Below are 27,001 nucleotides of genomic sequence, written 5' to 3' on the forward strand. Positions count from 1 at the left end.
TGAGGCAGAAGAAAGAATATCCAAGTTAGAAGAAAAATTTCTGGAACACTTACAGTCAGACCAAAAAAAGAAGAAATTAGAGGGGCTGGCACTGTGGTGTAGCGGATAAAGCCGCCGCCTGCAGTGCCAGCATCCCATATGGGTGCTGGTTTGAGTTCCAGCTGCTCTACTTCCAATCCAGCTCTCTGCTATGGCCTGGGAAAGCAGTAGAAGATGGCCCAAGTCCTTGGGGCCCTGCACCCGTGTGGCAGAACTGGAGGAAGCTCCTGGCTCTTGGCTTCGGATCAGCACAGCTCTTGCCATTGTGGCCACCTGGGGAGTGAATCAGCGGGTGGAAGACCTATTTTTCTGCCTTTCCTTCTCTCTCTGTGTAACTCTGACTTTCAAAGAAACAAATAAATCTTTTTTTTTTAAAGAAAAAATTAGAAAACTAAGAAACAGTGTCAGAGATTTAGAGATTTATGGGATACTATCAAACAGAAACAACTGTCAACCCAGAACACTGTACCTGCAAAGCTGGTACAGAAGTGGATCAGAAGTGGAGCAGCTATGACACAATGCAGCACCCATATGGGATGCCAGCAAACAATGGCTTTACATACTATGCCAGTACACTGGCCCCACTTTCTGTATTTCTTTTCTTTTCTTTTTTTGCAAGATTTATTTATTTATCTGAAAGAGTTACACAGAGAGAGGAGAGGCAGAGAGGTCTTCCATCCACTGTTTCACTCCCCAATTGGCCGCAACAGCCGAAGCTGTGCCAATCTAAAACTAGGATCCAGGAGCTTCCTCTGGGTCTTCCCAAATGTGTGCAGGAGCTTGGGCCATCTTCCACTGCTTTCCCAGCCATAGCAGAGAGCGGGATTGGAAGTGGAGCAACAGGGACTAGAACCGGTGCCCATATGGGATGCTGGCACTGCAGGCAGTGGCTTTCTGTATTTCTTAAAGAAACATATTACTGGCTTATCTCAGAGATAATAGTCCTATAAATTATGGTCACCCTATGATGTTTAGTATATATAAAATCTTTAAGTCAACTTTAATGATTTCTATTTTGGAAAATTCAGGTTAAAAATGAACTTGAAATGAAAACATATTTCTAGATATTGTAAAATCAAAATTGATGTTTAAAGATACTAAAGTAAGGCAGATTCTTTTTTTATTATCATTCAAGTTTAATTTCACATTCTACTGGAAATCCTAGCTAGAGAAATTAAGCAAGAGAAAAAATCAAAGATATCTAAATTAAAGCGGGAGGCCCAATTTCCACTTTTGGCTAAGGATATGACCTTACATATAGAAAACCCACAATGACTCCACCAAAAACCTGAGAGGACAAATATAGTGTCAGAGTGCAATGTCAACATACAATAATCAGTAGAAAGCAATACCATGTTCAATAGCTACACTAAGGAAAAAGAAAAGAGGTGGGAATACATGTGACCAGAGAGGTAAAAGTTCTCTACAATTAAAACTATGAATCATCAATGAAAGAAATTAAAGAGTATTTTAGATATGGGATTAGCATGTACTACTTGGAGTTTTATGGCTACAGTTCACTGTTTCAACACATACGCTCAGCATAAATCGATCATACCAGACAACTAGCCTTCCCAGAGATCTTATTTATTTTTGGCTTTGCCGTCCTGTCCAGGGTCCTGTAGTTCAGCCTCAGATTCCTTTCATGCAGAGCAGGCCTAGTGGTGAGAACTGTCCATGTCCCTCCAAACTTCATGTTCAAACTGCAAGGTCAATGCTACAGCATAAAGAGGTGGGGAATCCAGGACCAAGACTCCACTCTCTCTCACAGGATGAGTTTCTTTTTTTAAAAAAAAAACAAGAGAATTATTTATTTATTTGAAAGTCAGAGTTACAGAGGGTGGGGGAAGGGGAAAGAGAGATATCAACCAACAGCTGGTTCATTCCCCAAAGAGCCACAATTACCATGGCTGGGTCAGGACAGTCCTGAACTCCATCCAGGTCTCCCAAAATACTTGGATCATCATTTGCTGCTTTACCAGACATGATACTAGGGAGCTGGATTGGATGTTGAACACCCAGACCTCAACCAGCACCCACATGGGATGCTGGTGTAGCAGGGTTTAACCTGCTGGACTGCAGTGTCAGCCGCAGGCTACCTGTCTGTCTAAAGGGCTTGACGGGGTGAGGTCTGTGCTTTCACCATCTGAGGACACCCCAGGAAGCCATGATCTTTCCTTAAAATTTACTGGGGAGTTTTGGACTAAGGTGTGGTACTTTTTTAAGGACTACAACGCCACTCTCCACACATGTACTTGGCTTCAACCAGCCACAGCAAACCACCAGCCTTTCCATCTTCCCATCTCTCTCTGAAGAAGGCTCAGCAGCAGCAGAGAGGGAGCGCTTTCCAGACAACGAGTCTGCTGGAGCCCTGACCTTCACCTTCCAGCCTGCAGAACAAACACTGAGGAATGAAGTTCTGTTCTTTATCCAGGACTCCGTTCAAGACACTTTGTGAGAGCAGCCCAGGAACCCTGAGACATCAAACATGCATCAGTTTCTCCCTGCTTTTCTAAGGACAATTTGGAGAATTCGGCTCTCTCAGCTGACACTTGGTTGGCCTCCGTACCTGGACTATACCCACCCAGAGCTCCCTCTGGTCCTCCAGGGGTTCTAACAAGAAATCTGGTGAGGATCTTAGGGGGAGAGGATGATGAAAGATCCCTTCATCTCAGTTTTGTTGTTTTGAATAATGTGCCTGATGGTGTCATGGGCAACAGAACACTTTGTCAAGGTTATGAGGATGCCAGAGAAGTTGTAACATCATTCTGGGACCTATCATTCAGAGGTTCAAGGAAATGGGACGTGTATCTTGAGTGTAGACAATCGGAGGTCTTAAAGACCCAACAGTTTTTTATCACACTTTAAAGGAGAAGTGAAAAGGCCATCGGGGCATCTTACTTTTTTTTTTTTTTTTTGACAGGCAGAGTGGACAGTGAGAGAGAGAGAGACGGAGAGAAAGGTCTTCCTTTACCATTGGTTCACCCTCCAATGGCCGCTGTGGCTGGCGCACCGCGCTGATTCAAAGCCAGAAGCCAGGTGCTTCTCCTGGTCTCCCATGGGGTGCAGGGCCCAAGCACTTGGGAATCTTCCACTGCACTCCTGGGCCACAGCAGAGAGCTGGCCTGGAAGAGGGGCAACCGGGACAGAATCCGGCACCCTGACAGGGACTAGAACCCAGTGTGCCGGCGCTGCTAGGTGGAGGATTAGCCTAGTGAGCCGCAGCACCGGCCAATCTTACATGTTTTATTGTCTCAAAAAATAAACATCAATCTGTATCACCAACCTAAGCCAAAAGATCTTGGAGTTCTTTTTTTTTTTTTTTTTTTTTTTAAGTGGAAGCTTGTTGAGGAAACGCCTGAGGATTAGCCGTGGCTGTGATTGGTCCCCGCCTGGCTCTGACTTCATAAAGACCAACTGTGGTGAAATGGAAATTCGTGCAAGTCCCTGCTGGACTGCCATTGGTCCATTTCTCCCTCTGACTTCATAAGGAGCCTTGTGATGACAGGATTCCACACGCCTATATAAGCGGCTGCGTGGCCCAGGTTTTTGTCCGCTTTACCAGGGAGCTATTTCGGTGACCTGTGTGCTTGGACCCCTCTTTGCTTGCGCTTGTGTTGGTTGGTGTTGGTGTGCTGTTTTGTTTGTTTGTTTGTTTCTTGTTCTATTTGGTTTTTTCTTCCCCCCATTTTGTTTTAGTTTGTTTTTTTCCACCTATTTATTTTTTTGGCCCACTTTGTCTTTTTTTTCGCAGTTTTTTTCATTTTTGGCTTCCCCCATCTTTAGCTAGAAAGTGCTGCTAGATCTCTGAGTGTTAGTGTAGCTATTTAGTGTTTGTTTTTTTGGAGTTTTTCTGGTTTTTGTTTTCTGTTTTGGTTAGATAGGACTTAGTCTTGCCACTGTGTGTGATTAGTGTAGTTAGTATAGCTAGTGTGCCACTATAGTCAGATCAGCAGGTAGTCCCCTTGTTGTCCCTTTATTTTCTTAGTTATTGTAGTTAGGGTAGCTCCTTAGTTAGCGTCTATGGACAGGAATATTAGCCAGAGCAGAGCAGAGAGTGTAGTTAGGGACACCAGCCTGGAAGGCCGTGAGGACCTGGATGTCGACACCAGCCGTCAGCTTGATCTCCAGTTTCTGTCAGTCCTGGGCAGGGGCAGCTTCAGCAGGGTGCTGCTGGCCTGCCAGCCGTCCAGCCAGCGGCTGGTGGCCGCGAAGCTGTTCAAGGAAGACGAGAGGGACCCTTTCGGCGCCAGGCGAGTGATGCAAGAGGCCAGCATCATGCAGCTCCTGAGGCACCCGAATATCGTGCAGCTGCTGGAGGTGGGTCGCGTCGGCCATTACCACTGCCTGGTGATGGAGCTGATGGACGGGGGCGACCTCTTCCAGCACGTGTTGAGCCGTGGCAGCCTGCCAGAGCCCGAGGTCATGGTCATGTTTGACCAAATCCTGGCAGCCGTGGGCTACTGCCATGCACAGCGGGTGGCGCACAGGGATCTCAAGCTGGAGAACCTGCTGCTGGACTCTCAGCTCAACGTGAAGCTGGCGGACTTTGGGCTCAGCTGCCATCTGCCGGAGGGCGAGCTGGTGCAGGGCTTCCGCGGGACCCTGGAGTACAGCGCCCCGGAGGAGTTCCAGCGGGAGCCATATGATCCATTTGCAGCAGACATTTGGAGTCTGGGGGTCATCCTCTTCACCATGCTAGCGGGGGCCATGCCTTTCAATGGGGAAGACCGGGTGGAGCTGCGGGACTGCATCCAGAGGGGGAGCTACGAGCTCCCGTGTGCGGCCAGCCCGGCCCTGGAAGAGCTCCTGAGTTGGCTGCTCAGCATGGACCCATACGACAGGCCTACAGCGGAAATTGCCCGCCAGCAATGGTGGTTTGAGGGAGACGAGGGCGAGGAGGTGACCCTGGTGCAGCCCCTGGGGGTTCCGGAGGACCCAGAGGCCCAGGAGTACCTGGCGGGCCTGGGTCTGCTGCAGGGCGCTGGAGCAGCAGTGCCATCTGGCCCTGGGAGATCCAGGCGGATGTCCCTGCAGTTGGACTCCCGGAGCCTGGAGCAGGTGCAGCCCCGTTGGCAGAGCAATCGTCTGACAGCGGCCTCGCTGCCCAGCCTTGCCGTCTTGTGGGGCTCACTTGCACAGGCTGCCGCAAGGGAGATCCACAGTGCACCTGCCCTTCTCAGCTGTGAGCCCCTGGTGCCTCAGGGCCTCAGGGAGCCGAAGCCCGAGCAGGAGCCCAAGTTGCAGCCGGAGCCGGAGCTGGAGTTGGAGGCGGAGTCAGAGCCGAAGCCCAGGCCGGAGGTGGATCCTGCAGTGTCCGCCCCTGTGCTTGCCTCTCCCCTCCCTGGACAGCTACAGGAGAGGAGCCCTGGTGCCAGCCCAGCCCCCGAGCCCGTCCCTGTGGCCACCCCCTCCACCCCCAGCCTCGGGAGCAGTCCGCACCTGGTGGTGCCAGAGGTCCCAGCAGCTGAGCCTGAGGAGGCTGGGAACTCAGCATCAGCCTTTGTCCCGAGCAAGGGCCGGCAGGGGCTGGGCAGGAGGATTGGCAGGAGCATCCTCAGATTCCTCCTGCGTGCCTGCTGCCTGCCGGCCCCAGCCCGCAGCCCTGGCCCCCGCAGCCAAAAGGGGACCCCCAGGTAGCCTGCCTCAGTGTGCAAGCTGAGCTGCCTGAGGGCTCTCATTTGATTGAGACTTTTCTGTGCTTCTCATCAATAAAAATCTAAGCTTTATCCATGGAACTGTCGTGTGTGGTGTTTGGGTCCTGGTGTGCACCTTGGCATGGTTGGATGGAGTTGACTACCAGATGGATCTCCCCTGTACAAGGACGGTCCCCTCTCATTGCTCTGGGGCTGACACACAGGCTGACCTCCTGGACCTGAGAAGAGAGGGATGGCTCCCGGAAGCTGACTGGGGGTGGGTGGGGTAGGGAAGGGAGGTGGAGGGGGTGGATGGTGGAGTGTGGGGGGTGGAGGTGAGGGGTGGTAGGGTGTTTGTGATGAGTGGGTGGGGAGAGGCTGTGGAGGGGAAGGGAGTAGAGGGAGGGGAAGGACAGGCTCAAACCTGCTTGGTTGCTCCTGCACAGGAAGGAGGGTCTATGGATCTGTGACACAGCAGGGAGGTTCTAGTCATTAGTGATGTGCATGGAGGCGGAGCTGAGAGTGTCCATACCAATGTGCACCTGAATTGGCAATGGAGAACAAGACCCCACCCGAAGGCCAAGGACTCTGACATCACAGTGTATGGGATTGGCTAGGTGTGGACTCAGACAGCAACAGGTGGGAGCTGGGCAGGAATTCCAACTGTGGCCTGGGTTCAGCTGAGGACAGAGGGGGCCGTGTACCAGGGGTTTCTCTGCAAGTGTTCAGGACACTGGGTCACCTGGCTCATCGTGGCCTTCCAAAGGTACCTGTGCAAAAGGAAGTGAACTTAAAGGAGGGTTAGGGGCTGCCTTCCAAGGAGAGGGCCCCTAGGGCTCCACCTGATGAAGCTGTGGACACAGAGCACACCACACCCCAATGCCGGTTTGTCTTTTCCTCCATGTTTCTGGGGACGGGAGAGAGTTCTTAGTTAAAAACCCTGTCTTTCAAATCTGAAGGTAACATGGATGCTCCACCAAGATGGATCACAGCCCTTTTGCTGTTCTGCCTCCTCCTGGCACAGAATCAGGGCTGTGAGTGCTCCAGCTTCAGCAGGTGGTCAGGCCATTCTTGGAGGCCTCAGGGAAGTTACAGGGAGAAGTGACTTCAGAGAAATCTCAAGGTCACCCCCAAGAGTGACAAATGGTTCATGGTGATCCTCACTGGCAAAGTCTGTGAGCCATGTCCAAGGCAGACACGCAGACACTCCGTGTGAGCTCCCTGCACATACGTGACCTGGCTACTGTTGTCAGAGGTGCAATGGGAACACAGGTCCTGCTGGCATGTGTGCACCTGCCCCAAGTCTACAACACAGTGACAAGGTCCCAAGAAACAGGCCCTGTTGGGAGTCACAAAGGTGGCCTGGGCGGTGCCCCCAGGAGGCTTGGTTCTCTTAACCTTGCTGCTGCTGGGCCTTTCCTCCCGATGTGTTCCCTTCCTGGGAGCTGTGGCTTGGAACAGTCCTGGGAGGCTTCACCATGTCCCACCTTCAGGTTCCCTCAACCCTGGGCACCAGAAGGGAGATTGATGGTGAAACACAGCAGCCAGATGGGCTGGTGGCTGGCAGGCAAGTTCCAATGCCCCAGTCACCTGCATTTCCATGAGAGGCAGTGGTTAGTTTTGGGAAGTGCCTCAGGGGCTTTCTCTGGGGAGTCTTTCTTTTGCAGTGCCCTACAGTGGTCATGGCCAGGTATAGACCTGGGTCTCCCCATCCACGTGAGATTGTCCTTCACCCTGAGGGCAGGGCTGGGGGACAAGAAGCAGGCAGGGATGGGGTGGCAGGCTTGTTACCCTTGTCTGTTCCCTGGTGTGGATTTTCTTTATGCCCAGCAGCCCAAAGTGTGGACTCCCAGCATTGCTGTCCTTCAAAACCATGCCAGGCTGTGTCCTTTTCAGGGTAGGATAGAGCTCCTCCTCTGACACTGACCTATACTCACCTGCCCCCCTGCCCACCTTCCCTCTGCACACATTGGACGGCCTTGTTTGGCACAGATCCTGGGCCACCTCTGGGCCAATGCATGTACTCTTTCCTCTCTGAGAAGCCAGCAGGCTGAGGTCACCAAGCGTGAATCTTGGAACTGCATCTGGGTCTCTCATGTTGGGTGTCAGGACCCAAGAACTTGGGTGTTCACCTGCTGACTCTCAGAGTGTGTGTGAGTAGGAATGGGGAATCGAAAGTAGTGCCAGAACTAGAACCTAGCCACTCAGGTATGGCATGTGTGCATCCCAAGTGGGGTCTTGACATCCCCAGACACCTACACCTCTCTTGATTTTATTTAAGCTCTAATGAACTATATCTCAGTGCTGCTATAGAGAACAGTGCTTTTCTGTTTTTGAATCTTTAAACATGCACTGCATGCAAAAATGATTCCATGATTGGAATCATGATTCAGGTATTACCTACAGAAATCATACACTTGGGCTTTTCTTCAAAAGTCTGTCCAAGAGACACCAACAATCCTTTCATCCACTGTGCAGTGGTTAAGGGATTAATTAAAAAGTAAAATGTGACAATATTAAATTTGTATACACCTAATTATAGGGCACCTGGCTACTTAAAATAAATGTTAATGAATATAAAGGGAGATATAGACTCCCATATAATAGTAATGGAGGACTACAATATTCCATTTTCAGCAACGGACAGATCAATCAGACAGAAAATCAGCAAGGAAGCAACACAGATAATTGACACTATAGACCAAAGGGACCTGACAGTTGCAGAAAACATATTCTTCTTACCAGTACATAGAACTTTCTCTAGGATAGACCAAATGGTAGGCCATAAAGCAAGTTCAGCAAATTAAAAACATTGACATCATACCATGCATCTTCTCTTATCACAATGCAATGAAGCTGGAAATGAGGACCAGATTGTTTGACTGCTGAATTCTACCAGATATTTAAAGAAGAACTAACTCCAATTCTTCTCAAGCTATTCAAAACAATTTAAAGAGAGGGAATCCTCCCAAACTCCTTCTGTGAAGCCAGCGTCATCTTAATTCCTAAACATGAAAAAGATACAATAGATAAAGAGAACTACAGAGCAATTTCCCTGATGAACACAGATGTGAAAATCCTCAACAAAGTACTAGCCAGTCAAATCCAACAACACATCAAAAGATCATTCACCCAGACCAAATGAGATTCATCTCAGGTATGCAGGAATAGCTCAACAATCGCAAATCAATCAATGTGATACATCACATTAACAAATTGAAAAATAAAGCCATATGGTTATCTCAATAGATGCAGTGAAAGTATTTGATAAAATACAACCCTTTCATGATGAAAACTTTAAGCAAATTGAGTATATAAGGAACATTCCTCAACACAATTAAGGCAATTTATGACAAACCCATGGCCAGCAACCTATTGAATGGAGAAAAGTTGGAAGCATTCCCAGTGAGCTCTGGAACCAGACAGGGTGCCCACTCTTACCATTGCTATTCAGTATAGTTCTGAAAGTTTTAGCCAGAGCCATCAAACAAGAACAAGAAATCAAAGGGATACAATTGGGAAGGAGGAAGTCAAACTATTCCTATTTGCAGATGACATGCTTCCATATATTGGGAATCCAAAAACTCCATTAAGAGTCTATTGTAATTCATAGAAGAGTTTGGTAACATGGCAGGATATAATATCAACACAGAAAAATCATCAGCCTTTGTATACACAGACAATATCATGGCTGAGAAAGAACTTCTAAGTTGAATCTCATTCACAATATCTATGAAAAAAATCAAATACCTTGAAATAAATTTAATCAAGGATTTCAAAGATCTCTACGATGAGAATTACAAAACATTACAAAAAGAAATGGAGGAAGACACAAACAAATAGAAAAATCTCCCATTTTCATGGATTGGAAGAATCAATATCATCAAAATGTCCATACTACTGAAAGCAATTTATAGATTCAATACAATCCAAATCAAAATACCAAAGACATTCTTCTCAGATCTAGAAAAAAAATGCTGAAATTCATATGAAAACACAGGAGATCCCGAATAGCTAAAGCAATCATATACAACAAAAAGAAAGCCAGAAGCATCATAATACCAGTTTTCAAAACATGCTATAGGGCAGTTATAATCAAAACAGCCTTGTACTGGTACAAAAATAGATGGATAGAACAATGGAACAGAGTAGAAATGCCAGAAATCAATCTATGCATCTACAATCAACTTATCTTTGACAAAGGAGCTACCATCAATGCCTGGAGCAAGGACAATATCTTCAACAAATGGTCTTGAGGAAAGTGGATCTCCACATGCAGAAGTATGAAGCGAGACCTGCACCTTACACCTTACACACAAATCCACTCAAAATGTGTTAAAGACCTAAATCTATGACCAAATATCATCAAATTATTAGAGAACATTGGGGAAATCCTGCAAGACATTGGCATAGGCAAATAGTTCTTAGAAAAGGCCCCATAGGCACAGGCAATCAAAACCAAAATTGACAAATGGGATTACATCAAATTGAGAAGCTTCTGCAGTGCGGAAGAAACAGCAAAGTCAAGAGGCAGCAGACAGAATGAAATTATTTGTAGACTATGCAACTGATAAAAGATTAATAATCAGAATTTATAAAGAGCTCAAGAAATTCAACAACAAAACAAAAAAACCCATTTAAGAAACGGGCAAAGGTGTTAAACAGGCATTTTTCAAAAGAGGAAATTGAAATGGCCAACAGACACATGAAAAAGTGCTCAGGATCATTTGCTGTCAGGGTATTGCAAATCAAAACCACAATGAGGTTTCACCTTACCCCCATTAGAATGGCTTTCATACAGAAATCAACAACAAATGCTGGCTAGGATGTGGGGGAGAAGGTACCATAATCCACTGTTGATCAGAATATAGAATGGTACAGTCACTGTGGAAGACAGTATGGAGATACCTGAAAAATCTGAATATAGATCTACAATATGACCCAGCCATTCTTGGGAATTTACCCAAGGGAAATTAAATCAGCATATCAAAGAGTTATCTGTACTCCCATAGTTATTGCAGCTCAATTCACAGTAGTTAAGGTACAGAATCAACCCAAATGTCTGTCAACTGAACTGGATAAAGAAATGATGGGATGTGTACACCATAGAATACCACACAGCAATAAAAAAAAGTTAAATCCTGTCATTTGCAACAAAATGGATGAAACTGGAAAACATCATATTTAATGAAATAAGCCACTCCCAAAGGGACAAATAAATACAATATGTTCTCCCTGATCCGTGATAACTAACAAAACACCTAAAATGTAACCTATAGAAGTGAAATTAACACTTTGAGATGCAATGACTTTGAAAAGCCCTTTTCTCAGCTGTTGAGGAACAGTTTTTTTTTTTTAATACAATTTGTTAAACTTTTTACTTATTATAAAGTTAATCATATGCATATAAAGGTAATTGAAAATATATTTTAGTAAAAAATAAGAATGGAAATATGAGAGGGAGGGGGAAGGAGGGTGGGAGGGTAGCTACAGTGGGCAGAATCACTGTATTCCTAAAGTTGTATTTATGAAATGCATGTTTTATTCCTTTTTTTAAAGATTTATTTTATTTATTTGAAAGATAGAGTTACAGAGAGAGGCAGAGAGAGGTAGAGACAGAGAGAGGTCTTCCATCCGCTGGTTCACTCCCCAGATGGCTGCAATGACCAGAGCTACACTGATCTGAAGCCAGGAGCCAGGAGCTTCTTCCTGGTCTCCCACATGGGTGCAGGGGCCCAAGGACTTGAGCCATCCTCCACTTCTTTCCCAGGCCATAGCAGAGAGCTGGATCAGAAGTGGAGCAGCCGGGACTTGAACCAGTGTCCATATGAGATGCTAGTGCTTCAGGCCAGGGCTTTAACCCCCTGCTCCACAGCGCCAGCCCTGATGTTTTTATTCCTTAAATAAAAGGTTTCTGGGGGAAAAAAACTAGCAAACAAAACAGTATTGTTTAAGTCAGGGTTCCCAATGTAAGACTTATCTACATTAATAAACAGTATGTGAATATTGATTAAAATGTAAATATGTATTGTTTAAGACTGTGCACCAGACTTTAATCTCAGTTTTACCTTGTGCAGCCACTCAGAGTCCTGAATGCAAGGGGACAATAAAGTGAGAAAAATTCCCGTTTTGGGTCCAATCAACTTTGCCTGTGACCACTGTGCACTGCCTGTGAATCACTGTTCTTTGGAGGAACAAAGAACACAGGGAAGGACAGGGTCTGGATGGCCTAGCACTCCCTGCACCTAGCAGCCTGCTGGCCCTTGGCACTGAGCAAGGCGTGAACTGAATGGTTGCCTTAGGAAGTGTGCATTATTTTGCCTTGATTTTCTATTTTTTTTTTTTTTAGTTTACTTAAACAGAAGGAAAATCAATGTCTTCTAGATCTGAAAGTTTACTATGAACAAGTTAGTTAATGATTTTTCAAAAGTAATTTAGAAATTCAGGGTGACATTTCTTAGAATATTAATGTTTTAGCTCTTGGTTTAAGAAGTACAGGCATAGATTCTAAAAAAGAAAAAGCCAAACATACTTGACCTGCAAAACTCTATAATCTGAGATTGGCTGGTAGAATAGCACTGTTCTGATCCTTCTCCACTAATCTAGCCCTCTCTGCTCCTGCAGGTTGCTGGAGTGAATGCATCCTTGACCCAGAATGAAATGTTTCTTCCACTCATTTAAAAGCTGCTTAAAAAATAACGATTTTGCTTTTAGCAGTGTCGTCCTCTGAAATACTTTGCTGATTCACAAAGCTGTCTGAGAAATTCATGATGTCGCTGCAATATCAGCTTGAATGAGGATAAAGTATCCATTTGGAGATCAGAAAATTTACTTTATTGGCTACAAGACTTCTCCCCTTTGGAATAAAGAAAGGCAGTCGAAAATCTATTAAGCCTGAGTTATCTTCTGCAGCTAGCATCTTTTCTTGGTGCAATTAGTATTTCATTTTAATTGTGCTGCTATATAATTTCTTGAGAAAAGATACTCGGTGTGAACTCTGAACAGTTTTTTTTTTTTTACTACAATAAACTATTTTTTTCATAGAACACTTTCCTACTCTGCCACATTGCAAAGGGGGGTGTTAAAGGAAGGTAGGGCATAGGTTCATTGCTTCTCCCTTACATCTACTTCTTCTTTCCATAAAAGGAAATTGATATCTGTGCTCTTTGTGGTTGAGCTGTATGCTGTAGTGCCCAGCAACTAAGAGTCTGGTTGGATTGCATTTATGAGGCTGTTTCATAGGTGGTCACAGGAAGCATGTTCTTCTCTTTTAATACAATGAAGCTAGCTCTTCCGCTTGAGAAAAATAACATCCCGTACACTTTTCCATGGTATTTTATTTATTTTTTGTCTGGTTTTACATACAAACCATCTCCAACTGTTCTATGTGGCCTCTTTCAGTTCCCCACCTGGTATCATTAATTAAGCATTCAATTTAACACGTGTTCCATGTGAAAGGTTTTTGTTGTTTATTTCACTTTGCTATGCTGGTTGAAATATACACAAAGCATCCTCTTCCCTAAGCATTCAGCGTATTTAGGGAAAGGCAGAGAGTTCAGTGCTTGAAGAGTTTTGGCAGTGATGTCTTTTCACGGAGGAAGGCTGAGGGCCTGGACTCTGGAGGTGAGCCTTGAGGATGGGACTTGTCAGGCCCAAGAGACAGCACTAGCAGGAGTGTCCTAGAAAGAAAGCATGGAGAGTTGCAGAAGAAGTGAGGAGTCTTGTTGTTCCGTGATGAGCCGCTAAAGAGACTGACAGTGCATGTGGAAGCCAGGCTATTGAGGGTTGCTTCAGCCAGGCTGCTGAATGAATAATTAAAATGTTAAATTTTATCCCTGGAGCAGTGGGGAGTCATTGGAGGTTTCCAAAGAACAGGGTAAAATGCTCTGACTTCCTTTAGGAAAGTAATTCAGTAGCTTTGTTAGACAACAAGTGGGAAAGCCAAAGATAGAAAACACAAGAGAAATCTTAATTAGACCCAGCAATAGGAAAAAAGAGTCATTTTTTACTGCTTTCTTCACAGAGAAGTATTGGGAGTTTTTCAATGGCAGTATCTAGCTAGTGTCCTCGAAGTCAGATGGGAGCAGCTTCCTTCCATCATGAGTCCTCCCATGCCCTCTTCAGAGGGACTGTATTGTGCCCTTGCCAAAGTTTGTGTTTTGAAGTCCTAACCCCCAGTGGGATAACTTGGGATGCAGATCTTCTTAAGGGTCAGGCCCTAACTTGACAGGACAGTGTCCTTTCAAGAAGAAGAGGAGACTCTCTGTGGGTGGGCACAGGGAAGACCACGTGAGCATCCAGCAAGATGGTGGCCCTGGGGAAGCCAGCCCTGAAGGCACCTTTGGCCTCCAGAGCCACAGAAACTGGATCCTGCTGTTCAAACTGCCCATCTGAAAGTGCTTAGTTATGGTAGCTGGATGTGACCGACAGACCAGGAGCAAAGCCTCCTGTCTCCAAGTTCTGATCGTCCATGCTGCCTCTCTGTGGGGATCTGCTTCTCCAGGTCTAGGGCTGAGAACCTAGAGAGCATCCATAACAACATCAGGGGTTCATGGCAGTGCAGAGAGAGACAATTGGATTTGGCAAGTGTGTGTTTCAGATTTATAATTGCATCTGTAGTACTGTATCTTCACGGATTTGTAATTGGATCTGTAGGACTTACTCTGTCTTTATGGTAATTTGTTGCATAGGGCCTCTTGACTACAAAGAAGCACCTGGGTACCTGTCACCGCTTGTGTAGTTTTCCATGATGGACCTGATTTCAGTTAGGTCTGGTGTCACTGGTGCCCATGCACTGTTTTCCTTTCACATTGTGGATGCTGTCTCACTGTTTTTTTTTTTTTTCTTTTTTTTAATCTGCCTCTTTTCCATTCCATGGTATCATAATTGTTCATGTGTCTCAGATTCAGTCTTTAGCTACTGTTCCTTGTCTCTCACTTCTGTTTTTAGCTAGAGGAAGTGAATTGCTCCTAAGATTTCTAGTAAAACTGTGTTAAACAAAAGAACATAAGGGGAAGGGGAGCAGGCATTTGGCACATTGCTTAAGACACTGCTTGAGACATCTGCATCATGTGTCAGTGTCTGGGTTTGAGTCCCAGCTCCACTTTGGATTCCTGCTTCCCGCTAGTGCCCACCCTGCAAAGCAGCAGGTGATGGGTCAAGTGCTTGGGCGTCTGCTGTCTACAAGGGAGACCTAGATGGAGTTCTGGGCTCCTTGCTTGAGCTACAGCTGTTGTACACCTTACGGGAGTGACCCATAACAGATCTCCTGCTGTCTGTGTCTTTCTGTCTCTCAGATAAAATAAATAAATAAATAATTAAAACAAATTAATGAAAAACACTTATTTTTTTCATTACAAGTCTTTTTTTTATTTATTTATCCATTTGAAAGTCAGAGTTACACAAAGAAAGGAGAGGCAAAGAGAGAGAAAGAGGTCTTCCATCCAATGGTTCACTCCCCAACTGGCCGCAACGGCCGGAGCTGCGCTGATCCAAAGGCAGGAGCCAGGAGCCTTCTCTGGGTCTCCCACATGGGTGCAGGGGCCCAAGGACTTGGTCCATCTTCCACTTCTTCTCCAGGCCATAGCAGAGAGCTGGACTGGAAGTGGAGTAGCCAGGTCTCGAACCAGTGCCCATACGGGATGCCGGCGATTCAGGCCATGGTGTTAACCCACTGTGCCACAGCGCCGGCCCAAAACAACTAACATTTTAAAATCTACAGTGTTGGGGCAGGCGCTGTGGCACAGTGGGTTAACGCCCTGGCCTGAAGCACCGGCATCCTATATGGGTGCCTATTTGAGACCCGGCTGCTCCACTTCCAATCCAGCTCTCTGCTATGGCCTGGGAAAGCAGAAGATGACTCAAGTCCTTGGGCCCCTGCACCCACATGGGAGACCTGGAAGAAGCTCCTGGCTCCTGGCTTCAGATCAGCGCAGCTCTGGCCGTTGTGGCCAATTGGGGAGTGAACCAGTGGATGGACGACCTCTCTCTTTCAAGTAAATATTTATTTTCAAATAAATAAATAAAGGGGCCAGCACCATGGCTCACTTGGCTAATCCTCCGCCTGCAGTGCCAGCATCCCATATGGGTATCAGATTCTGTCCCAGTTGTTCCTCTTCCAGTCCAGCTCTCTGTTGTGGCCCAGGAGTGTAGTGGAGGATGGCCCATGTGCTTGGGCGTCTGCACCCTCGGGGGAGACCAGGAGGAAGCACCTAGCTCCTGGCTTCGGATTGGCATAGCTCCAGCCATGTGGCCATTTGGGGGATGAACCAACAGAAAAAGGAAGACTTCTCTCTCTGCCTCTCTCTCTCTCTCCCTGTCTAACTCTATCTGTCAAATAAATTTAAAAAAATACATCTTTAAAAAAAATCTACAGTCCTATGCCTTCAAGTTCCATTTATACAAACGCCTCTGGATAGTTCCAGCTGAATGTCCTCCTAGCAATATCATTTATTTTTGTAACTTTCTGTAGTTGACAAAGCACTTTCATATACATAATGCCATTTTTCTCTCAATATATAAATTTATTTATTTATATATTTATTTTATTCATTTTGGGGCTAGAAGAACACACACACAGATGTATGAAGAGAGCTCTCATCTGATTCACTCTCCCAAATGCTACAGCTATGTGGGCCTAGCTGACACTGGGAGCGAGGAACTCAGTCTGTTTCTTCTACATGGGTGGCAGGGATCCACTTCATTGAGCCATCACTAAGGTGGGCATGAGCAGAAAGCTGTGATTGGGAGCAGAACCAGGACTTGAATCCCGATTCTCCAACATGGGATGCTCACATCCCAACAAACATCTTAGCAGCTAGGCCCAATATATACCCCTCACTTCATGGTTTTAAAGTAGGGGGTATTAGTTCCATTTTATTTACAGGACACTGACTCTTAAATATTAGTTTTCCATGTCATTAGGTCAATCATACAAGCAAGGAAGGTTTAGATGTCAAACAAAGAAGCCCAGAGCTATTTAAATGTCAAAAGATGATCTAGGCAACTCTGAACTGGTCAAGACACATCGAAGAAGGAACTTTGAAATGCTATCCATGTTACCACAAATGTTCTTCCTTCTTCAAATGTTTCCATTAACAGTACTATAATTCCCTATTCTTTTTTATTAAAGAATAATTTATTTATTTACTTATATATTATTTCAAAGGCAGAGAGTGACAGAAAAAAGAAGAGACAGATAGATATCTTCCATTTACTGGTTCACTCTCCAAGTGGCTAAAACAGCTGGGGCTGGGCCAGGCCAAAGCCAGGAGGCAGGAACTCCCTCTGGGTTTCATGCACACATGGCAGGAACCCAAGTACTTGGGCTGTCTTCTGCGGCCTTCCCAGGTGTATGTGCAGGGACCTGGGCCAGAGCCATAACATTTGGAACACAAATGGGCATTCCAAACTGAGATGCACGCACCCCAGTCATCGGCCTGTTGCACCACAACATCCACTCCAGCACTATTATTGTTTAATCGGCCTGTGATCAAGGCTGGTATTTGAAACCTAATGAGAAAGTGTTGAAAATGTGATAAAAAAAAAAAAAAAAGAATGGTTTTTAAAATTGACTATGCATTGTCTTTACAAAACCTCCCGCAGAGTCATTAATGCCTCCATATCATTGGTTCCTACTGCATTCACCAAACGAATTAGGAGAAAACAGGAGAAAGAGCATGAAGAAAGATGGATTTAGTCAGGAATAGCTTATCTTTTACAATCCAGTGGGGCAATGTAAAAGATATTTAAAGATAAATTTATCTTTAAACAGGTCTTCAAAGAAGGAGGTACCTTTCTCTGAAGGGAGGAGAGAACCTCCACTTTGACTATGACCTTGTCTAAACAAGATAAGAGTCGGAGAACTCAGAGGGCTTCCATAGCCTTGGAAACTCATGACTGGAGCATAGGGAGATTACTGATGCCATAGACAGGAGTGTCAATTGGTAAAGTCAACAAGAGGAGTCACTGTGCACTTACTCCTCATGTAGGATCTCTGTCCTTAATGTGCTGTGCATTGAGATTTAATGCTATAACGAGTACTCAAACAATATATTTCACTTTGTGTTTCTATGGGGGTGCAAACTGTTGAAATCTTTACTTAATGTATACTAAACTGATCTTCTGTAAAAAAAAAAAAAAAAGAAATTATCAATTCCCAACTTGACTCTCACTGGGATTAAACATGACAACAGGTTTGATCTGATTTCATCATCATTAAAAAAAAATCATCTATTATTTTTCACTTTATGTTTCTGTGTGGGAGCAAACTGTTGAAATCCTTACTTAATGTATACTAAGCTGATCTTCTGTATATTAAGATAATTGAAAATGAATCTTGATGTGAATGGAAGGGGAGAGGGAGTGGGAAAGGGGAGGGTTGTGGGTGGGAGGGACGGTATGGGGGGGGGAGCCATTGTAATCCATAAGTTGTACTTTGGAAATTTATATTCATTAAATAAAAGTTAAAAAAATTTATCTTTAAACAAGTACAATAAGAACAAATCTTTGATTTTGGATTCTGTATTGTTTTCTGGAAATTGAAAACAATTGTATTCAATATTGTTTCAATATTGAAAACAATTATTACACAAAATAACCTCATATTGTCATGTAGTCTCTCATATTTGTATTGGTCTTTTTTACCAATTAAACTTATGTTTAAAAAACAGTGGCACAAGATATCATTAGTGGGTATAATCATGTAGTTTTAAAGATTTAGGAAGTAATATTGGTAACTAGTGACAATAATATAAGGAAGGCTGAGCATGTCATAATCACAATGAATGTTTACTCTGGTCTGGAGACCATTTCTTATTTGATCATGCTTGGAAAATATAAAATGTCAGAGCCATTATTTTTTATTAACTGGATCTGGCATGGGCATAAATAGTAAATTGAACTATCTTTTTTGTGGTGAGCATTAAGAGAAATAGAGTTGAAAAATACTCAGACTTAACATACATCAATGTAGATCTTAGAGATGAGTGAAGTTAATTTTTAAAAGAATTTTTAATTTATAAATGAAAACATCAGGTAATTTTCGTAAAATGCTAATAACCTGCCTTGTCACAAAAGGAATAGTTTGTATGTCTGGCTCATCACAATTTTAATTGTAAATCTCAGGAAATGCAGAATATGACAATTAAGTTAGGAAGTGCTCAATGGATTGCAGAGTAGTAAATTTTATTAAATTTCTTCATAAAATAACATTGACAAATAATCTAATACAGAACTGTTTGTGCATTACTAGGTATTGCTGAAGGAACAAATAGGAAGCTTCAAACTCACTCAGAAAATGAGTTGTGGAAGGCAAATAAGGACATATGTGGCCTGTCTCTCCTGTCCCAAGAATCAGGCGATTATGAGAGTTCTTGAGCATTGATATTTCTTAAGTAACCTCTTGGTCACCATGACTATCTCCAATAATTCACTAGGGGGTTGAGTGGCCATGTAACATCCGCTTCCCTTCGGACTGAAGAATGTCTGAACGCTTAAGGAGCCATGGTCTAAGGCCAATATCTAACACTCTCGCCTTGAACTTTCCAAGCCAGGAAAACGCCTGCTGTTCACACTACATAAATATCTGCCTGAGCAGAGACCGGGCACACACTCAGGTACTGTGTCTGTCTCTCTCTGAGGTCTTCACACGGAATGAGAACCCGAGTCATGCTTCCCTGTGCACCCCGGAGTGTGCGTCATCAGTAATGTCACCCATTCTGCTACAGCCGATGGAAACGTGTCCTGTGCACGCCGACAGGTCCCCGTCCCCAGGCTTTCAGTTGGGGTTATTTCTCCTCCTCCAGCTGTGTCCGGCAGTCTCCCGCTGGTGGGCTACCCCCACATCTCCCACCAGAAGTGTCGCTCCGTGGTTCCTGGCTTCCGTCCGTCGCCGCTGCCCATGCTGCTGGCCCACCCACGCAAGGGGGTCTCCGCCATCTCAGTAGCAAGCAGGAAAACGCAAATCCAAGCTTCCCAATCAGGCACACCTGTGTTGCTACTGAACAGTTTGGTTACACGCTTACACGTCAGGTGCTGCGTCTTCTACGGCCTGGGGCCCCTGAGGAGAATATTAGATAGTGCAATTACACCCGCTCGGGCTGTGTCAGGGGAATGCCTTCTCGGGACAGAATGGCGGCGTTGCTCCGTAAGGTCGCCGGTGTTAACCACGATGGAGTCTGACTGATCTGGCAGTGGACGGATCAACTTTCCATGCAGGCCGCTGTTGCCCGCGGAGCCAGAAACATGAAGATGAGAACAGCGAGGGGACAAACATACATGGAGAAACACACAACACAAATGGGCCAAAGGGTTGCCCGTAAACTAGGGAAGAAAGGGAAACCACGACCTGCAGATACAAGGTCTGTCCAAGAACAGAAGGGCGGCAGAGTGAGGACAGTCTGTTCACAGCCGAAGTTCGCGTGCCAAAGTCCATAGCCACCCACTCGGCACTAGCTCCAAGTCAGAAACAGCCCTTGCCACCCCCGCCTTCCGCTCCTTTTATAGCCTCGTTTTGCGCAGGTCCTGGATGTTTCGGTGCATCATGGGAAGGCGGACCTTTTGATTGACAGACACACGGTGGAGAGGGCAGTGGTGGCTCCTGACATCGGGTTCTGCAGCTCTAACTAGCTGCTTGCCTACCTGGATCCACAGATGTAACTAGCCGCTAGCCTATTCAGATCCACAGACCAAACTAGCTGCCTGCCCATCATGTTCTTGTAGAAAAGGAAGGAGGGCTAGGTGATGCACTTGTTTCTTAGAACTGTTTGTCAAATTCTAAAACTACAACACAATTCATTCTCTCACAGGTCTGAGGGTGTAAAGGTTGAAACAAGCCTTCCGCAGGGCCTGCCTTCTTTGAAAGTGTCTTCCTGTGATGGTGGCATCTTTCGCTTCCCTTGGCTTCCAGGTGCACTGTTTTGATGTCCGTCTCCGTCTCCACATGCGCATACTCTCGGTTGGTGTGTGAAAACTCTCCCCTTACGAGGGCATCATTCATTGGATTTGGGGCTCACCCGAAGGAGGGTCAGTCCTCTTGTTTACATCAGTGAAGACATCATGTTCACAGGCACTGCATACCTGTGGGTGACACAGTTCACTTAGAAGAGGCAAAGCCTCATGGCCAAAGCCCGCAGGTGGAGGCCTAGGTCTCCTAAGCACTGTGTGAGCATCCCATCATGGGCAGTGAGCTCCTCGTGAGAAAACTGGCCTCTGTGTCCACTTGGTGACAACCACTGGGCCCTTGGTTCATCATGTCCCCTGGGGTTGGATGCTTATTGGGTAAATTCACATGATGACTCCACATACAGTTCTTCAGAAATGTCAACTTTCAAGCATCTACCCTAGATTATTGTCAAATAATGTCAAAAACTTTATTTTCAACAACTTTCTTTTAAGGTGTCTGCAAACTTAATTGGCATATAAATTGGCAGGTGCAAGTTAATTTTATGGATACTTAATTGCTAATTTCCTATGCAAATCAATATTTGAACTTTTAATTCTAAGTTGAGCATTCATTGAAATAGGATTTTAACCGCTTAAAGTAACTAAAATTTCTAAGTGTTGTTTTTTTTTCTCAATATAATCTCACTCTGATGCTGTCAATACAGTCTCTTATTCGGAAGCATAACACTAGTAAACACTATTCAATAGGTAAATGTCTTTTTATAAATTCTTTTATGTCTGGAAATACAAATTTCTTGTCAGGTGCTGAAACTATATTTATTTCTTAAAAGTTTATAGTACCTACTTTGGATAAAAATTTTCAACCTGATTTTAGAAAGTGAACATTAAAATCTAATTTTCTCTCTCTCTCTCTCTCTCTCTCTCTCACACACACACACACACACACACACAGGTTGAGTGCTTGAGGCCAGAAACATTTAACACTTTAGGTTTTTCAAACTTTGGAATATTTGTTTATAAATAATGAAGTGTTTTCAAAATGAGACCAAAATCTAAACACAGAGTTCATTTATGTTTCATACACACTTTATACACATGGCCTAAAGCTGATTTTTGCAATAGTTTCAGTGTGCCTGCATTTTGGCTTATCTGTCACATGAAGGCTGCTATGGAATTTTCTGCTTATCATATTGGTGCCTGAAAATTTTTGGATTCTGGAGCATTTTGAATTTCAAATTTTTGGAGAGGTAGTCTGAACAAGTAAATACATACATATATATATCTCATATATGTATAGATATGAAACAATATCTACACCATCCACTGTTACCAGTCCTGTATCTATGTTTACAAAAAGCATGCATTTAAGTTAGGTTTGTATGTATTTCTTTTTTTTTTTTTTTTTTTTTTGACAAGCAGAGTGGACAGTGAGAGAGAGAGAGAAAGGTCTTCCTTTTGCCACTGGTTCACCCTCCAATGGCTGCCGCGGCCAGCGAACTGCAGCCAGTGCACTGCGATGATCCGAAACCAGGAGCCAGGTACTTCCTCCTGGTCTCCCATGCGGGTGCAGGGCCCAAGGACTTGGGCCATCCTCCACTGTACTCCCTGGCCACAGCAGAGAGCTGGCCTGGAAGAGGGGCAACCGGGACAGAATCCGGCGCCCTGACTGGGACTAGAACCCGGTGTGCCGGCACCGCAGGCAGAGGATTAGCCTATTGAGCCGCGGCACCGGCCTGTATATGTTTCTATACCTCTAAATAAATAGGGCCATCTGTGTGTTGGTCTGCTATTGGTGCACACACTTTCAGTTACTCAATCAAATACTAAGTTAGCTACTGAAGAGATTTTGCATATCTAAATGTAGAGAGTTTATTCTAAGTACTCCTTTTTTATTGTTTAGGAAAGAATAATCTTTTAGTTGTAACACACACAAAAATAAATTTGAGATAGAACAAGAGCTAAATGAAAAGCATACAAACAATAAAACCCTCTAATAGTATTATTTTTAAACAAAAATAACAAAACTTTCATAAATATAAATAAACACAATTCAACATCTCTTATAAAAGGTGAGTAATGGATCAGCAGAAAGTATTTTCTCAACATAGATAGCAGGCTGCAGTTAGTATTCATAATATATAAATAACACAAATCATTAAGAAAAACATAACCAAAATTTGTGAAATAGACCCAATAATAGACATTTCTAAGAAAAACAGTAGTTCAAACTTAATGCAAATCAAGGAAATCTAAGTTGAAGTAAAATTTTATAAGTCTATATTTTTCATTCATCATGTTCATAAAGTTTACAAAGTTTACCAAGGTTTAAGATAACTGATAGGTTTATTTGCTATTTGTATGAGTGTATATTTGGAAAATTTCAATTCTAGGTAATATAGAACTATCCACTGTGTTATTTTGTTTTAGCTTGTAAGTAATGAGATTTTAAAAATTATTTACTTATTTTAATTGAGATGATGAAGAAGTGTGTGGGGAGAGAGAGAGAGAGAGGGAGAGGGAGAGAGGAGAGAGAGAAGGTCAGAGCTGGGGAGAGTTGAGTTTCTGAAATTCCAAGTGTGACATTGGCCTGCGGTGGCCTGAGCAAGTGGTCCAGTCACACTTTGCCAGACTTCTGATCAGCAGAACCCTGAGCTAATAAATGGATCTAACTTTAAGCTGCTAAATTTGTGGTGTTTAACCCCAAAATGGAAAGCCAAGAGAGTGTCTTGTTTTCGAATGTAGTGTTAGAGCATTTCTATTTCCCCACTGTCTGTTATAAGTTAGTAGCTTCATCCTTCCCAAGCGCTGGTCAGGTCAGTTTTTCTTAGGATCAGTTTCTGCAAGGGAAGTTTCTGAGTAGAGGTACAGTCATAAACACTCCAAAGTTTTTATTTAAATTTCTGCAATTTCTCACAATAATGTCTTACAGTTTATATTTATATCAAAATAATTTGGATGTCTGTTTTCCATGTCAACAGGATGAGTTATGATTTTTTCAGTGTGATAATAGAAAATGATATTTCAGTTGTTTAGTTTATATTTTTTATTGCTAAAAATCACAATTCACACATTTATTAACTATCTGTGGCATTTATTTGCTGTCTTATTAGTTCATTTCAGCTGTTATTTCCTATAATTTATCTGTAAAGCTGATTATCCCTTAAAGAAAATATTTCCTTTTCTTCTAATGTAAGTTGGAAATAGTTTCTGCCAGTGTATCATTTCTGATATTTCTGTTTACCATAAGAGCAGTTTAGGTAATTTGTAGTGAAAAACTGTAAATTAATCTTTCCTACAAGGTTTTGCTCTTGGAATCCTTCCTATTCATAATTTAGTTACATTATGTTTTAAAGATTATTTATTTATTTGAAAGGCAGAGCAATAGGAGAGCTAAAAGGGGGAGTGAGCAAGGAAGAAATCTTCCATCTGCTTATTCATTCCCCAGTGAAGTAAGCATGAAGCCTGAGGCTGTCTAGGCAGAAGCCAGGAGTGAGGAACTCCATCCAGGTCTCACATCTGGGTAACAGTGATCTAAATATTTGGGCCATCTTCTGCGGTTTTCCCACGTGCATTAGCAGGGAGCAGGATCAGAAATGGAGCAGCCGGGACTCAGACTTGAAATCTGAATTGAGATGCCAGCATGCAGGCAACTCAGTTCACTGCACCACAATGCCAGCCCCTAAATTATTTTTCAGAGCAAATATTTTACAAAAATATTACATTATTTCTGTCTCATATTATGCCTCATTTTTTTGAGAGTTTCTTGAACTAATCATGCTTACATACATTGTAAAAATAAAATTTAGAGAACTCTATTAAGAACAGTTTTTGTTTTTAACTGACAGAAATGTGGAGGGGAAGGCACGGCGATGTCCAACAGAAGTCCTGATCCCGTGTATGCGTAGCCTCCACGTTTGTCAACATGTGAACCAGACAGGAGCAGTTATTTCATCAGAGGATGACAGAGGGTTTCACTGTCCATAAAACCCCATGCTCTATTTATTCCTTTGTATTTCCCCTTTAACCCATGACAATTATCAGTCTTTACACCGTGTCCATAGTTTTTCCTTTCCCAGCACATGGTGTACTTGGACTGAGACACTATGTAACCTTTTTCAGATAGGCTTATTTCAATCTGTGATGTGCATTTAATTTCCTTAAGAGTTTCCGTAGCTTGAATACTCCTTTCTTTTTAGTGTTGATTATGAATGATTCTACTGTCTGAATGGACTATAGTTTGTCCAATCACCTGCTGAAGACATCTGGGTGGCTTCTCATTTAGGAAATGCTAAATAAATCTTATATTAACTTTTATGCATAGACTTTTGTGTAAATGTAAATATTCTGTAGGTTGGGTAAATACCAAGGAGCATGATTGCAGATTGTATCATATGAGTGTGTTCATTTTGTTATAAAATGCAAACACTTTAACAAATTGGCTCTACCATTTGGCATTACCATGAGCTTTATATGTAAAGTGAGCTTCTCATTGACAACATGTAGTAGAGTCTTAGCAAAAACCAACACTGTTAAAATCTATGTCTTTCAATGGCTGTATCAGATACTTGACTTTCAATATGATGTGGTTGGGTGGATTTAGCACATTTGTTGCTCTTTCTTTTCTATTCTTTTTCTGCCTTTTGTGATTTTAATTGAGCATTTTATATGATTTCACTTTCTCTCTTTTCTTAGCATACCAGTTATACTTTTAAAAATTTCTTTTAGAGATTTCCCTTGCAGTTTGCAAAACCACATTAGCAACTAATTCAAGCACACTTAAAATTGTACTCTATTGCATTTCAGGTAGTGTGAGTTCCTTATAATAACATAAAGTAGGAATCTCTCACTCTTGTGCCTCACTTCATTAGTATCATTTACTTAACTTTAATATATAAGGATACATAAAATGTTCAGTAAGAAATAATGGATATGTGTGAGTGTTGTGGCTCAGTGGTTTAAGCTGCCATGTGGGACACCTGCATCTGACACCGGAGTACCTGGTTTGAGTTCCGGATACTCTGATGCAGCCCCTGCTAATACTCCTGAAACAGCAGATGATAGCTCAAGTACTTGAATACCTGTTGTCCATGTGGGACACCTCAATGGAGTTCCTGGCCCTGGCTTTGGACTGGCCCAGCCCCAGATGTTCTGGGTATTTGGGAAACAGCAGATGGAATCTCTCTCTCTATCTCTCTCTTCTTATCTCTCTCTCTCCCTCTCTCTCCTTCTCCCTCTTTCTCACTGTCATCTCTCTCTCCTTCTCCCTCTTTTTCACTGCCATTCTGTCTTTCAAACAAAAAGTAATCAAGTAACTATTTTTAAAAAGTGATGAATGTTATATACACATAAAATATGCACACAAAAATAATCAAATACATTTTTCCTATTACTATTTTGAGCAAACTTATCTGTTGTCGCTCCCCCTCTTCATGGAGGAACGACACTAAACCCTGCCTAGGCTTCCTATCAGAGTCACAGCACCATTATGTCGCTCCCCCTCTTCGTGGAGGAACGACACTAAACCCTGCGTTGTTCTTTTGCCTGCTCGGCCCTCCCCGGGTTTGCTGCTGGTTCTTCCCGGGTTGGCTACCGTCCCTTCCACCTCCGTGGAAGGGCGGTTCCCCCTGCCACTTTCCCCACTTCCGCGGGGGAGCGGCACACCGCCGGCCGGCTCTCTCGGGGGCTGCACAGGTGTTCCTTCAGATAGATGTTCCTGGTACATGTTGTCTCTCTCCTCCTTTATAGTCCTCTTCCACCAATCTCAACTCTGCTACCCACACGCCGAGTACGCTGCTCTCCTCGAATCAGGAGCAGGATCAGCTCCTGCAGGTCATCACTCAGCTACGTAGCTGCGTAGAAGTTGTTACTCCCTTCTCAGCGCCATATTGTGGGAGAGCAGATGCATAGAATAAGTCTTAATTCCAGTAACAGTCTAGTCCGAGTTGCTCCCCACAATCTGTTAAATTAGTTAATAAGAGTTTTACATTACCTTCACATGTTATTCCTTGGGTGATCTTCCTTTCTTGATGGTAAGTCTACTGGTAATAGATTTCTTCAATTTCTGTTTGTGTGATAAAGCCTATGCAGCTCCTTCAACTTAGATGACTAATTTTCAAATATTTTCTAAGGAGTCCTTGGACCCCTGCACCCATGTGGGAGAACAGAAGCAGCTCCAAGCTCCTGGGCCTCTGTAAGTAAGGCATTTTGTCCTTTGGCTTTTTTTTTCAGGATTATTCCTTTGTATTTCATTTTCTGTTTGTGGAATATGATATGCCTTGCTGTGTCTCTGTTGTCTTTGCTTGCTTGCCTTGTTTTTGCATTTATACAGCTTGGTTTTCTCTGAGGTTTTTAGATTTCTGATATGGTATCTGATTTTAGTTTGGGGGAATTCCTAGTTATTATTGCTTCAAACACTTTTTGCT

The 27,001-nt window shown here is 43.6% G+C and overlaps 2 protein-coding genes across 2 annotated transcripts in view; one reads left to right on the forward strand and one right to left on the reverse strand.

Moving 5' to 3' along the window:
• Nucleotides 1-3,559: 3,559 nt before the first annotated feature.
• Nucleotides 3,560-5,714, forward strand: LOC103352222 (serine/threonine-protein kinase MARK2-like). The gene has a single exon (XM_008274104.3). The coding sequence runs from the start codon at nt 4,063-4,065 to the stop codon at nt 5,677-5,679; it is 1,617 nt and encodes a 538-aa protein (XP_008272326.3). The 5' UTR covers nt 3,560-4,062; the 3' UTR covers nt 5,680-5,714.
• The window catches only part of LOC103352529 (translation initiation factor IF-2), a 32,729-nt gene continuing 11,438 nt past the window's right edge, over nt 5,711-27,001 (reverse strand). Inside the window, exon 4 of the mRNA XM_051834435.2 lies at nt 5,711-13,354. The gene's annotated coding sequence lies outside the window, so the exon portion shown is untranslated. The remainder of the gene's footprint in view (nt 13,355-27,001) is intronic.

This window comes from Oryctolagus cuniculus, chromosome 16, assembly GCF_964237555.1.
Source record: "Oryctolagus cuniculus chromosome 16, mOryCun1.1, whole genome shotgun sequence".
NCBI classification, from domain to species: domain Eukaryota; kingdom Metazoa; phylum Chordata; class Mammalia; order Lagomorpha; family Leporidae; genus Oryctolagus; species Oryctolagus cuniculus.